A 13,418-nucleotide genomic window follows, 5' to 3' on the forward strand; every position below is an offset into this window, starting at 1 on the left:
ACCGGGAAGTCAATGTAAGATTGGTTGGCTAAATGTCAGTGGATGGTTAGGAGGAAGAAATTGTACAACGAATTAGTAATGGATATATATTTTTTTTTTCAAGTCCAACTTGTGGTTGTAGTAAGGCTTAAATTAATAGAAAGGATCAAGAAGCATTCCATCGATTCCGATCCAAAATATGCTCCTCGCATCCCATTAATTAAATAACCATCAAGAATGAACAAGCTTTCTTTAGTATGATTTTCGTTTATGTGCCATCTAGCCCATCTACAAAAAGTATGCGGGACACACGGGCATAACTACCAAGGAATAAATAATGGGCTTCTGACTTCTCCATAGTTCATACAATTATTGCTTTTGTCCACTATGTGTGACACCCGGACAACTTAGGCAGCTCACATGAAAACTAAAGGCGTTTTATGATTATGATTTTGATAGTCAAATGATTTTGTTTTTAGTATAATTCTCGAGTCCATTAATTTAGAGTTCCTGAGCGAACAAAAAAGGAAGTGTGTCAAGGCACTCAATCGATCAAAAGTTCAAAGTTGACAAAATTCCTGATTGTTAACATCTTAAAGATGGTCTCAAGTGATCCAATATACTTTGCTACGATTTTTAAGTTTTATAGAATATAAAATTGTTGGAATAACTTATAAGACTCAACAAGATATTCGGCAGTGTTGTTGATTTGTTTGTGGCTTTATCATATTTTTATGACCACCTGTTTTTTAAATAATTAGTTTTTCAACTCCAACAATATTACATTGTTAACAACGCTTGTTTCAGAAAAGAAGGTATGAATAAAAAGTTCAGCCCTGCTTGCTGTCCAATCACTATTCTATGTGCAATTATCATCTCAACTGCTGTATCATACAATTGGCGAATACCTGCACATAGTCACATACTACATGGAAAGTAGTCATCACATAGAATCATACTGTGTGTTGACTAACGTGAGAAAGATGAGAGCCCAAATATTAAGATCAAAGCCTTAATATTAGGCTAAGAATTTCCTCTCTTGCAATATTTGCTCCCACACTAAAAGTGATCAAGAAAAGTTTAAGGGTTGAAATTGTACTTTGGACCCTTAATTTGCAGACGCATTTCCATTTTACTAGTACTTAAGCATTAATCTTAGATACTTTACAATCTAAGGCATGAATTTTATCCCACTTTAATTCTAGATACTTTATCCCTTCAAATGTGAAATTAATCTTTAAAATTGTCAAAAATTAAGGTATAAAGTGAATAGATTTCATACAAGTGATATTCAAAGTTTAAGATATAAAGTGAATAGATTGCGTAGTTTAGAGGGTGCAAATTGTCCAAAATTGAAGCTTAAAATCAAAGTGGATGGATTTCATTCTGTATGAGTTAAAATGTCCAAAATTAAGATTTAATGAGAGCTAAAGTAAGAATACATCTACAATTTAAGGGTCTAAAATTAAATTTAACTAAAATTTTAAATGGTCCCTCCTTCAACTCATTATTAGTCTATGACTATGGACATACACTCGTATGTACAGTGAGAAGGATAGGTGTATACACTTAGGTTAGTTTTAAGTGATCCCTCCTCAATTTCAACTTCATTCATACTGTCAATTCCATACGGAAATCAATTGGCCTTCGACATTGCATTTAGGTTATTGTTATTGCCGTTGTCAACTAGAAAGTCACCAAAGCTAATGTAACATGGCGCTTCTTGTGCAGCTAATATTGGCTGTAGGTAGAAAATGACCAATATTATGGACGCTACAAGCCATGTATTAGCCATAAAAGACATGGAACCCCAAAAAGGTAAGAAAATACGTAAGTGCTGATAGACGTTTCTCAAGTTCTTTCCTCCCAAACAAGGAAAGAATTAACTTATAGGAGGATGGAGGGAATGCAGGTTATGGTTTCGATTTATAACATTCTCAGGAATTCAAGGAATGTAGGTGGGCTATAATTTTTTTTCTTTTTTCAATGCAGTGCAAAGTCAAGGAATGGCCATTATTTATTATTATGGGCTCTATTTATTTCCAAGGAAGTTATGGGATACAAAATTTTTGACTTTTAAGTTGTTTATGTTTTTTCTTTTTAATTCCACTACAGTCTGTGCCAAAACAAACCGACAATTCGCATCTTATAGTTTTTACCCATTGAACTGACCTCTAAAAGGTTAAATCATCTAATCGGCCCTCAAACTATTATCTTTACACGTTTTGGCTCCTCAATCATTTTATTATTAATTAAGATCCTACGCAAGTCGATGTGTATGAATCATCCAAAAAAAGCCGTTTAAGCTCATGACAGAAGGGACAGTTTCAGCCCTTCACAAAAGGCAAACCAAGAGGTGAATAATAAATCGTGCAGCCAGCAGCCATTTTATCTTGAGGGTTGCAACGCTTGGTAACTGTGTAAATTAGTATTATTAACAACATATTTTTGCTAAAGAAAAGAATTGAGGGAGGACAGAACAACTGCAGTTCTAGTACCAACCTCGAGATAATCGGTGAATCGAGCGATCCGCAGATTCATCTTCCTCATAGATCCTACTTATTGGCTCAGTGGCAGGGAAGTAGCCGTTGAGGAAATCGTTGCGACCAATGCGAACAGTATGCAAGCATTTTTCTAGATACTCTGTTGCTGTCTGATTTCCAATTAACAATCCAAGGCTTATAATAATTGTTTCACCATGATCCCATAGCTGCTCCTCAAAGCTGACTTCAGCACGACCCTGAGAAATTGATTGAGGCACGAAAATCAATTTTCGTTAATTTGTCCATTCTCATCAAGATAACTAACAGCTAAATAATCATTTAAAAACTTTTGTAATTTGTTAGGCTTGATCTAATTAATAGATCAAGGGTTTGTATAATTACTGATGAAAGCTGTACCATGCAGAATAGGCTGTAACATAATAAGTGTACACGCTACATCAATAAATATTAAAAAGAAAAAAAATTAACAACATAACAAAATGCAACATAACAAAATGTACCAAAAAATTTATTGTAATTTTAGATGTTATTGTGTTGGTATTTACATTTATTATGCTATTGTCTGTACTGTACGGTACAGTTCTCCGTGGCAATTACCAAAGCCCTTGATGCCACCTATGCCAACGGTCTATTAATGGTGCTCTACGTGGATCAGCCTCAGCCCGTTATATTGTTCAATCTTCCTTTCTCTTCAGGCAAAAATATACATCTTCTCTTTTGTTTTTGCGCTGTTGAGTACATGATGGATATAGCTGCACCTGTGTATACTGATGGGGATAAAAGTCAGACACTTATATGATGCAAGGAAATTTATTTCAACTAAATTTTATTTATGAAAGAGATCCTAGAACTTTTTTTCCATAAGAAATTGTGTTTCTAAAACAAGACCTCAAGGTCCAAACTACCTAAAAAAAAAACCACCCCCCAATAATAATTTAAAGAGTGCACTCATGTTCGGAATATAATAGAGCGATTCAAATTTATAATGAGGGCATTGCAGGAAAAAATCTAAATTACTAAACCATCAAATCATCAAACTCAATAGAAATACGGAAATCTCAATTGTACCTACTACCATGAGTCCGGTTTGACCATATGAAGAATACTGTATTAGTTTTTTCTTAAATGCATTTGTTAAGTAACCTAGAATACCCGTAATTTGACTTTGATACTCACAAAAAAGGAATTAACCTTCAAGAAACTAGAATAGCATGCATCCAATTTTTTGACACGAACATCTGATTGCAAATTGGTGTCTAGGGGTGGCTGTACAGTGGCTAATAGTAGCGTTATCACTTCCACAAGTTATATTTAGGCAGATACGCTGTAAACATTTTCCCCCAAACTTATCTTACTTGAACCGAGTGGACCAGACAATTAAAGATTTGGGAAGACGTGAATTTATAAAACATTGATGGAGAAAACAAAAAAAGAAGGAAAACATTAATGGAGGAAAATATTCCGACCATTAATTGGTGTATCTTCCAGTTGCGCCATCAGGAAAATCAACCCCATAAGGTGGGTAATTTGCCTTGGCTGTTGTTAGGAGGTTATTGTTATTGCCATTATCAACTAGAGAATCACCAAAATTAATGTAACACGGCACTTGAGGTACTTCTGTTAGTGTCCCTCACCTCCTAGACCCTGCCTTCCCCCTCTACCTCCCCTTTCCTCATCTACCTGGGCTCCAATCTAGCTACCTCTTTCTTCTCTCCTTCCTCCCTCCTCTTAGTTGGTTTTCACGAACGGTTTGGCCAAATATCAGATTGGTTCATAGTTTCTTCAAGGATTTGTTATAACAATGAATTGGAAGATAGGTAACATAAGAAGAAAAATGTTGAGTTCACTAAGAAATGAGAATAATCTTCGATCTAGGCAATGGGTAAACGAAAGAAGGATATGGGGTTACTTCATACATTTGTATTACCCCACTGTGGTGGAGAAACCAATTTCTTTGATACGAACGGACTACTTAAGCAGCCTTTACGATATTACAAAATGTGTCATTACTTTTAACCCCTCGTAAAATGTAAAGTATGTCAAATTTGATGTTCAGAAACTCGGTGATAATTTAAAGAAATAACACTCTATATTTGCTTGCAAATTTGAATTACAATAGGTCTTTTGTCACGAATGCCTTGTTGATTCGCCTCTTGGGCATGATCCAGAAGTAACCTCAATCTTTTACAAATAAACGTGAAGGGCGCCTTGAGCACAGCTGATAAGTGTTTGTGGACTTGCTGTTGTTTGGTAATAGTTTATATTTTGCTGATGGCAATATCTTGCAACCCAATTTGCACATATAGAGTTGAAGTCTCACAAATTGAGTTGTTATCGATTTCAAACCCATTATATAATTCTTACAACATCTTGGTACAATTTTAGTATAAAACTTGAGTTTATAACTTATTTAACTAAGCTTATACAAAAATTCATGATTATATCAAAATGATACGAGTTCACACCAAATGTTATTAGATTTACATAACTAGTTTGAACTGAAACTTATGAGACCCCAAACCCATAAAAGAATATCTTAAATAATTACTCTTTTCTTTTTATTCAAATTTAATCGAGTGTCCAAACAGAAACTAACAAAGTACAAATAATTCATACTAGCATTTTGCATATGTGCCTGCCTCTAGCGAGGGCAAACTCAGCTTTGTCTCGCCGCCGCCAGATTCCAGACACCATTATTTCTTTGCATTGAATGAAAAAAAAAAAAAAAAAAAACACACAAGGCACTTGTACCCTGAATAAGTTTGAAACGAGATATGATATGAGTTACATGATCAAATTACTTGAAAACTTCATCACAGTTGAGCAAGGTGGCGAATGTCCATTGGATAAGCATCCGAGGGCAGTACTGAATAAAAGGCTCTGACCGAGTAAGCTTGATACACAGTCTCGGTAGGATGTATGGCATCATAAAACGCGTACTGGGTCCTATTGCAGCACGGGGTACTTCCAGAAATGCAGAGTCCAGTTGATGAATCAACTTGGCAGCAGGGTTCAGTGAAAAATTGTATGCCTTATATATAGAAGAGAAAAGTGTTACTATAATTTTCAACAGGTTTTGTACGTCGTTAGTTGTTACAATTTTTTTTTAAAAAAAATTCTTAATACAAAGTAGAAAATTGTAGAATTTTTGGAAATAAAGTACTTGTGGTATTATTGACTAAAACAAGTCCAAAAAATACCTCCAAAATTCTTAAATTAGGTTCATCTTTCTCTCCTTAGAATCTAACCAGTACATCGACTACTCGAGTTTAGTGGTAAAATTTTGATATTGCTTTTCTTTGATAGAATGTATGTAGCTGAAAATGGTATATAGAATCCACTAGTCCAAAAGGGGGAATTCCAATCAATATTTTGTTTGCAAAACCATAGAAGACAAAGGGCCTTAATTTTGAATTTCAAGCGGCATAAAATGACTTCTCTTTTTCATCTCACAAGAATTTTTTTCTGTGTACTAACAATTCACAATTAGAAAGTTAAAGGACCAAGAAAAGATGCTTTCGGAAAGTAATTAGACGATTTTCAAGGATAATTAACCCATGAAAATCCTAGGTGTAAATAGAAACAGTCCTTACCAAGACTTGTTGGATCTCCTGACTGAATGCTGCTAGTATTTAAATAGATGAACTTTGCGCCCACTAATTGTGAATTAAGGTCATCTACAAGTGGTTTAAGTCTGCCATTAAATATTTGAACTGCGGCATTGACTGAATCCACGCACGTAGTCCCCCCGGAACTATCTATCACTGCAGGAATACAACCAAGGGCGCCCAATCCAAACAGTGCAATTTTTCTAGCTCCATAATTGTACAAAGTCTAGAATAAGAAGATTAACAAGTCAGTTGTCCTAGTTTTTCTTTGCAAATATTTCACACGTTAAAATAGAAGAGGAGGGAGAGAATTTTTACAATGAAATTAATATAATATTGGCATGAAAAGAAAAGATAGTATGGTAGATAACTTAATGCTTGTTCGAGTTGGTTAAGAAGCATCATGCACTCAATTAAAGTGTAACAAATATGCATTTCAAAATAGTACAAAACTGATCAGCAAATGGTCAATTAGACCCTGTTTATCAGATGTTCTTAGGCCATGCGGTGTGTATTTGTTGCACTGCAGTACATAAAAGAATATTAATGCTTTGTTGTTATGGAAATTAGTATGATATAGAAATGTTAAATAAAGAAAAGTCTATGATGAGGGAGAACAAAATATATGTAATTATGTAATTATAGCACCGACCTTTAGTTGTTGAGAAAATTGTCGAATCAAAACTTCAGCATATTGATCTGGGGTATAGGTCCTACTTGTTGAATAAATTTGTGGCAGGAAGTAATTGTTGAGGTAATCATTGCTTCCAATCAGAACAGTATACAAGCATTTGCTTAGATAATCTTTTGCAGAAGTCGGACCTCCGTGTAAGAGACTAATACGTGAAATTGTTCTACCATGATTCTGCAGCTGTTGGTTAAAGCTGATACGAGCACCCTGTGAAATTAATTGAGTCATTAAGTTGTCCACGCTTAATTATCAAACATAAGAAATTAATCCGAGGGAGACAATATTTAGATGAAGGACAACATACCGAAAACTTGCATAATCAAATTATTATGGCAGAGGGATGGCTTGAGCAATAGAGGAGAGAAAGAGTACGAGTGAGAAGTTTCAAATTCGAAACCTCCCGCTTACTATATATATATATATATGTATGTGTATGTGTGGGCGCGAGGCGCAAAAGTTCTTATTCTTTTGCTTTAAACTGCTAAAGTTGAGTATGGTTTCACAAGATGGAAAATCAATTAATTGACTTCATGTCATGATTTTTTTTTTTTTTTTTTAGAATTTCAAACGTTAGGAATTCAATGAGATTCTTCAAATCTGCTAGAATTAACCTATATATATTAGCACATAGCCACAACAATTTCGATATGAGTAAATTAGTATAGCCAGCCGGTAGGGACTTATGGACATGAGCAAACTGGTAAGAATTGTATGCAACAATTTGACGAAATTACCTGCTGAAAACTTGTCTCATCGCGAATTCCAGCTCCACCAGAACCATAATTTACACCTTTGATAATGTCCTGTCCTCTTGCAGTTGCGTATGGGGGGATAAAATTATCAAATCCGAGGAGCTGAGCTGCAAGAAAATTCACCAAAAAGATGATCATGGCAAAAAAACAAAAAACAAAAATGGATTGTGCTTTTCTGCACCATAAGCTAAATTGACAAAGAAAATATGAAGGTTTAATTTGGTCCTTCAAAAATATAATTACCAATAAAGTCAGGAATGTTTCGACCGTTGGTGTATCTTCCTGTTGAGCCGTCAGGAAAATCAATCCCATAAGGTGGATAATTTGCCTTTGCTATTGTTGGGAGGTTATTGTTATTGCCATTATCAGCTATAGAATCACCAAAACTAAAGTAACATGGCACTTGAGGTGCACCAAGAACAAACTGCATGTCAAACCTGACCAATCCCATGAACACAAAAATCCATATATTAAACAAAAAACCCATTTTGAATAAGAAATAATTACGGAATGAATGACAAAGTGTACTACAGGTTTCTTTCCTTAAGTTTGGTTGTTGCCTTTCGCAAAGGAGGAACAATTTATAGTGTATGGAATTAGGGGTGTTTCGCGAATCGAGCCGCTCGCGAGCCGGTCGCGAGTGGCTCGAATACGAGCTTGACTCGAGCTCGTCAATATCGAGTTCGAGTCGAGCTCGAGCCAATTAAGTCGATCTCGATCTCGAGCTCGAGCTCAAAAACATTAAGCTTGTTGGCTCGCGAGCGGCTCACGAGCTCAATTATATATTTATTTTTTATTTTTTATTTGATAGTAAAATTACATATATATCCCTAATATTTTATTATTTGTTAAAAAATTATTATTTTATTTATTTTTAAAAATAAATATTTATTTTTTATTTTTTAAAAAATAAAATAATTATAATTATTTTTTTATTTTTTAAGCTCGAGTTCGACTCGAATTTGACTCGAGCTCGAGTTTGATATTTTGAGCTCGTCGAGCTCGACCTCGAGATCGAGTTTCACAAAATTAACTCGAGTTCGGCTCGTTTGCATCCCTATATGAAATGAGAAAGGAGGTTATGGGCTTAACTTGTAGTTATGAAGCCAGATGAAATATTATTTCAGAAAGTCAAAGGTATGTGATATTTCTCCGTACACAATGAAATTTTGACTTTTTAAGTTGTTTCTGTTAGTATCTTACCTCCTAGACCCAACCTTCCCTCTCTACCTCCCCTCTCCTCATCTAGCCTTCAGCCTCTCCCCGTTTCTTCTTCCCTTATGTGATCAATACAATCTGGCTATCTCTTTCTTCTCTCCTCCCTCCCCCCTCTTATTTGGATTTCGTGAATGGTTTGGCCAAATTTCACATTGGTTTAAAGTTTCTTCAAGGATATGTTCTAAAAATGAAGTGGAAGAAAGGTAACACAAGAAAAAAGATTTGAGTTCACTAAGAAATGAGAATAGTAATCAATCTAGGCAATAGGTAAATGAAAGTAAGGATACAGGGTTTCTTGATACATGTGTATTGCCCAACTGTGGTGGAATAGCCAATTTTTTCGTGAAGTTGGAATTGAAGGTTGAGTTGTGGTGGAGTTTCCACGAGCATAAGGGAGAGTTGAATGGCTTAACCATTTTATCAGTGAAGTTGGTCGTCCTATTCTCCTAAAAACAAGTATGTGGTTCCAAGTTGTTGTAACTTTAAAAAAAGTTAGTACTACAAATTATGATATTGCCATTCTCGTTATATGTAATACGCTTGAGGACATTTTTATCTTATCTTATTTTCCCTAAAGTGAGAATTGGCATCTAGAATTCGTCATTAGAAGGGAAAAGTCTTTGGATCTTGTTTGAAGATTACACAATCAATAAATTATATTGATTTGTCCCATTGTGAATTTAAAAACAAAAAAGGTTTTTCAAGCTGTCATTAGAAGGGAACTAGTTAGTAAGCACAAGCTGTCAAGCAAACTCACACCTCATATTTATTGCGGTCCTTCCATTTTAAGACTTGTACGATTTAATTTCGCTTTTCCAAACATTCACACTTGGAGACCTTCTTGTTAGACAAACTCTCTTTTTTTTTTTTTATTCTTCCACTCCTCGTCACATCCTCACTATTCTCAATTGCCAAGTACAGATTTCGTAATCTAACAAAGAAAATTACTTCCCTGACCACTGCAGACAAACCCATTCATGCATAATCATTATCCATAGAAAGATTTCTTGCAAATTTGCATTCTACAAGTCGGATACCATTACTGACGACGGCACTAGCGTTTACAACATTTCTTTGAAATTAATCTTTTTCAGATCCAGCAAATAAGGTATAGCTGAAAATATTCCTAGCTTACCCAGAAATGAAAATGAAACTATTCTGTTAGGGTTCCTAATTTACTGCTCTTCTTCTTCTTGATTTTTTTTTTTCTTATTTTTTTCCAGAAGAACAATCTTTTTTGTTTCTAGACCATAGGCTTGATTTGTTTAAAACAAAAGATTTGGTCGAATTAACAGGTCGGGTTTTTTAATTCAACGGCTGCGTATTCAGAGGCTAGTTTCTGTTTTCAACCATAGCTCCAGGACTGGCTACCTTATTTAAATTAATTTGCAGCATTCTGCTGGAGAAAAGGAGCATTTTCCAGCAATTATGTAATACCTTGTTGTCCATTTCTTTGTTTTGGTTGATTTTATATCGATTATAAAAAATTATCCTGTCTAACTTCGTTTGAAAATATGTAGCACAATTGAAGCAAGAATCTTGTAAAATCATCTGTACGTTAAGAGGGATGGGTTTGGAATATAGTGAGCTATGGTGAAACAATATTAAGAGTTCAATTACGTGTTATAGGCTTACAGCTTGGAATTTTGATTCACAAAGGACGGGATCTGGCTATATTTATTTGCATTATTACAATGAATTTTTAGTGGTTTTATATGTAGAAAAGGGATTCTGGTCTACTTACCTAGAGAACAATTTGGTGACGTGAAAAAAATCTTAGAAAATGTTTTTCTTTTTTTGAGCGAATCCATTTTATCATGCCGTATCATGTAATATTCCACTTGACAATTATGAAGGAATTGGCTAGATTTCCATCCCATTCATCAAAAAATATGCTATAAAAATTTGATGCATAGACAATCGCCAGACAAAGAACTGGATGATCGATGGAATTCTTAGGCTCCATAACCGTTTCCAAACACTATGTGGAATTGTTGACCCTTGGGATGGTGAAGATGATGATGGATTCTGACTCTGACGGACAGTAACAGCCAAATGGTATCCCAACTTGACAGAATAAGCCCCGCTTCTTTTGAACTCCCATTTCATGGGATCCTCTCTTCCATGTTGCGGAATGTAAATTGTAAGAATTTTACAGGCTACCATGGTAGGAAAAAACAGTTTAATCAATGAATCCCTCCGGTGCCCAGTAGAATCAATCAAATCCGCAGCTGTCATGTTTAGCAGTAGGGGTAAACTGTAAATGCCACGAAGAGGATTTTGACATTCAAGAATCCAATTATCCTCTAACTTTATTTTTGCTCCATTTACTACTCGCCAATTAAGTCCCAACTTCAGTAAATCTCTTCCCCACAAGATGCTTCGCCATCCCCAAGTGGCATTAGTTGCACAACGCACACTTAAAAAATCTATTTTCCTGCAATACTTAGATAAGAAGAAGCGGCTAAATAGAGTTTTCGGCTGAGAAAGTATTCGCCAAGCTGATTTAACAACTATGGCTCTGTTCATTTCTTCTGTAGATAGCATTCCCAAACCCCCTCTAAATTTGGACATAGTTAGAATAGACCACGATTTCCAATGGATCCCACGTCCTTCAACATCCCCAGTCCAAATAAATCGAGCTATGTACTTGTCAATTGTTTTGGCTATAGTGCGCGGGATGCGAAACATTGGAAGGGTATACTATGACAGGGCACTTAGCACATGCTTTGCTAACACAATCCGTCCCATAACTGAAAGATTGGATGACCTCCATTTCCCAATATGCCTGGAAATTCGTGATTTGAGTTTAGCAAACATCTGATATTTATTTTCAGAAAAATCATGATTGAACCCAGGTATCTTCCCATTCCTACTACAAATTGAACATTAAATACTCTTGAGAAGGCCATTCTTATGTTAGTGGAAGTGTTTGGATTAGAGGTGGCAATTTATCCCAAGTCTCAATGGGCTACTCATACCCAAAGGAACTTTGGGCGGAATGGGTATTATAATTTGATATTGGCTTTAAAATGGGACATATCCCAATTATACCCATTAATTGATGGAAAATGTTGAGAAATACTTGGGTATCCATTGGACCCAAATATCTCCCCACCCATATTTGGCACCTCTTCATGATGTCAATGAGGAGCCTGTTTGTCCTAGGCCTTTTGTTTTCGATTTTGAGCAGCTATCCTTCACTGAAGAGAACATCAAGGAGCTTATTTGGCGGGAATCTGTAAAATTTAATCCAGATCCTACTCATTGAGAATGGAACTAATGGTGTATAAACAAGTACTTTGACACAACTTCCACTTAATACTTTTTATTGTATCCAGAGTGAAACCCCTAGATAGAATCATGAAATAAAACAATGGAAATGTTGAGGTTAACAAAATTTCGACATGGTAGATCTCAGTAGATTTTTCTTCTGTCATTTTCTTTGTATTTTAAATGTTCCAATATTATACAAAGAAATTGAAGCAGCGTTCACATAGGCTTAACTTACATCTAGGAATGCCAATTTCTCTTTGGGTGATCAAAGAGAAGGATCCCTTCTTGCTGCGAGCTTATCTTGTAATTTTCTGTTCAATTGCATAGCTTTAATCAAGTGTTTTATGTTATCGAGTATCAAGGCAGCTAAGTAGTTGTCATAAGAACTTGCATAGTTTGTGATTTTGCAGGTCTGAGGCTTGCTACAATTTGACGTTGTAAAAGCACTGTACTATTTCCTCTGTTATGTTGAGACATTTTGACATTTCCCGATAAAGGAGAAGATATGTTCATTCTTATGAAATGTTATGCCTTTTTGAAATAACTGTTAATCGTTCTAGAGTGTAAATCATTCTAGAGTGTAAAATGAATTCATGAAAATATAAATTCAAAATAAGACTAAAAGAAATTTAATAAATAAAAAATATTAAAGTTATTTAAAAAATAAAAAATGAATTAAAAGAAAAAAATATGTAGTAAATAAATTTGGGTATTGGACGGGATCAATCTAAACCCATTCTAAAGTGATCCCGCCCAAGCTAGTCCCAAAATACATATGGATAAGATTGAGCCAAAACTCATATGACTTGGTTCCATTTCAAACCCAAGCAAATCCCACTCATCCCACCCATTTTGCCACCTCTAGTTTGGACTAACAACGAAGTTTGACTAAGCAAAATTAATTTCCTGACCCGAAACATCTCGATATGTGTCAAGCGTATCTTTTAGCTTCCCAGCTGCCTCTATGGTACGCATTTGAAAAATACCATAGTCTCATCCGAAAACATCAAGTGGGATAAAGAAGGGCCACCACGACAAACCCGTAAAAGTGGGTATGAATTCGTCTCTGCCAAAGATGTTAAGAGAAAGGACTGAGTTTGTTGATATAGGATGAATGAATAGAGGAATAACAGACAACCTTGACGGAGGCCTCAAGTAGGATAAATTGTACGTGAAGATACCCCATTGAAAGAGACCGAAGAGATGTATTGAGAAATGATCCTGATCCAAGAGTCTAGAAAGCCCATTTTACGAAGTACAGCTATTAAGAATTGTCAAGAACCCTATCACAAGCTTTGCTGATATCGAGCTTTAAGGCAGCCAGATAGGTTTTCCCCTTCTTCTTTTTTTTTTTTTTTTTTGGTCGACACAAGGGTGTCCGGGTCAATCT

At 35.4% G+C, this 13,418-nt stretch overlaps 1 protein-coding gene across 1 annotated transcript; it reads right to left on the bottom strand.

Moving 5' to 3' along the window:
* Positions 1 to 5,062: 5,062 nt before the first annotated feature.
* On the bottom strand, positions 5,063 to 8,073 carry LOC113722361 (GDSL esterase/lipase At1g29670-like). The gene is made up of 5 exons (XM_027245718.2): positions 7,778 to 8,073; positions 7,517 to 7,641; positions 6,744 to 6,989; positions 6,077 to 6,317; positions 5,063 to 5,514 (listed from the first exon to the last, which is right to left on the bottom strand). Exons 1-5 carry the CDS (start codon positions 8,019 to 8,021, stop codon positions 5,297 to 5,299), a joined length of 1,074 nt encoding a protein of 357 aa, XP_027101519.1. The 5' UTR covers positions 8,022 to 8,073; the 3' UTR covers positions 5,063 to 5,296.
* Positions 8,074 to 13,418: the final 5,345 nt, after the last annotated feature.

The sequence above is a fragment of the Coffea arabica genome, chromosome 2c (genome assembly GCF_036785885.1).
Source record: "Coffea arabica cultivar ET-39 chromosome 2c, Coffea Arabica ET-39 HiFi, whole genome shotgun sequence".
Taxonomy (NCBI): Eukaryota; Viridiplantae; Streptophyta; class Magnoliopsida; order Gentianales; family Rubiaceae; genus Coffea; species Coffea arabica.

Coding starts and splice junctions, on each gene's coding strand:
- LOC113722361 (XM_027245718.2), bottom strand. CDS start 8,021: ATGGGTTTTTTGTTTAATATATGGATTTTTGTGTTCATGGGATTGGTC. Junction 6,990..7,516: donor ATGAGACAAGTTTTCAGCAG/GTAATTTCGTCA, acceptor TTAATTTCACAG/GGTGCTCGTATCAGCTTTAA. Junction 5,515..6,076: donor AGGAGATCCAACAAGTCTTG/GTAAGGACTGTT, acceptor TCTATATATAAG/GCATACAATTTTTCACTGAA.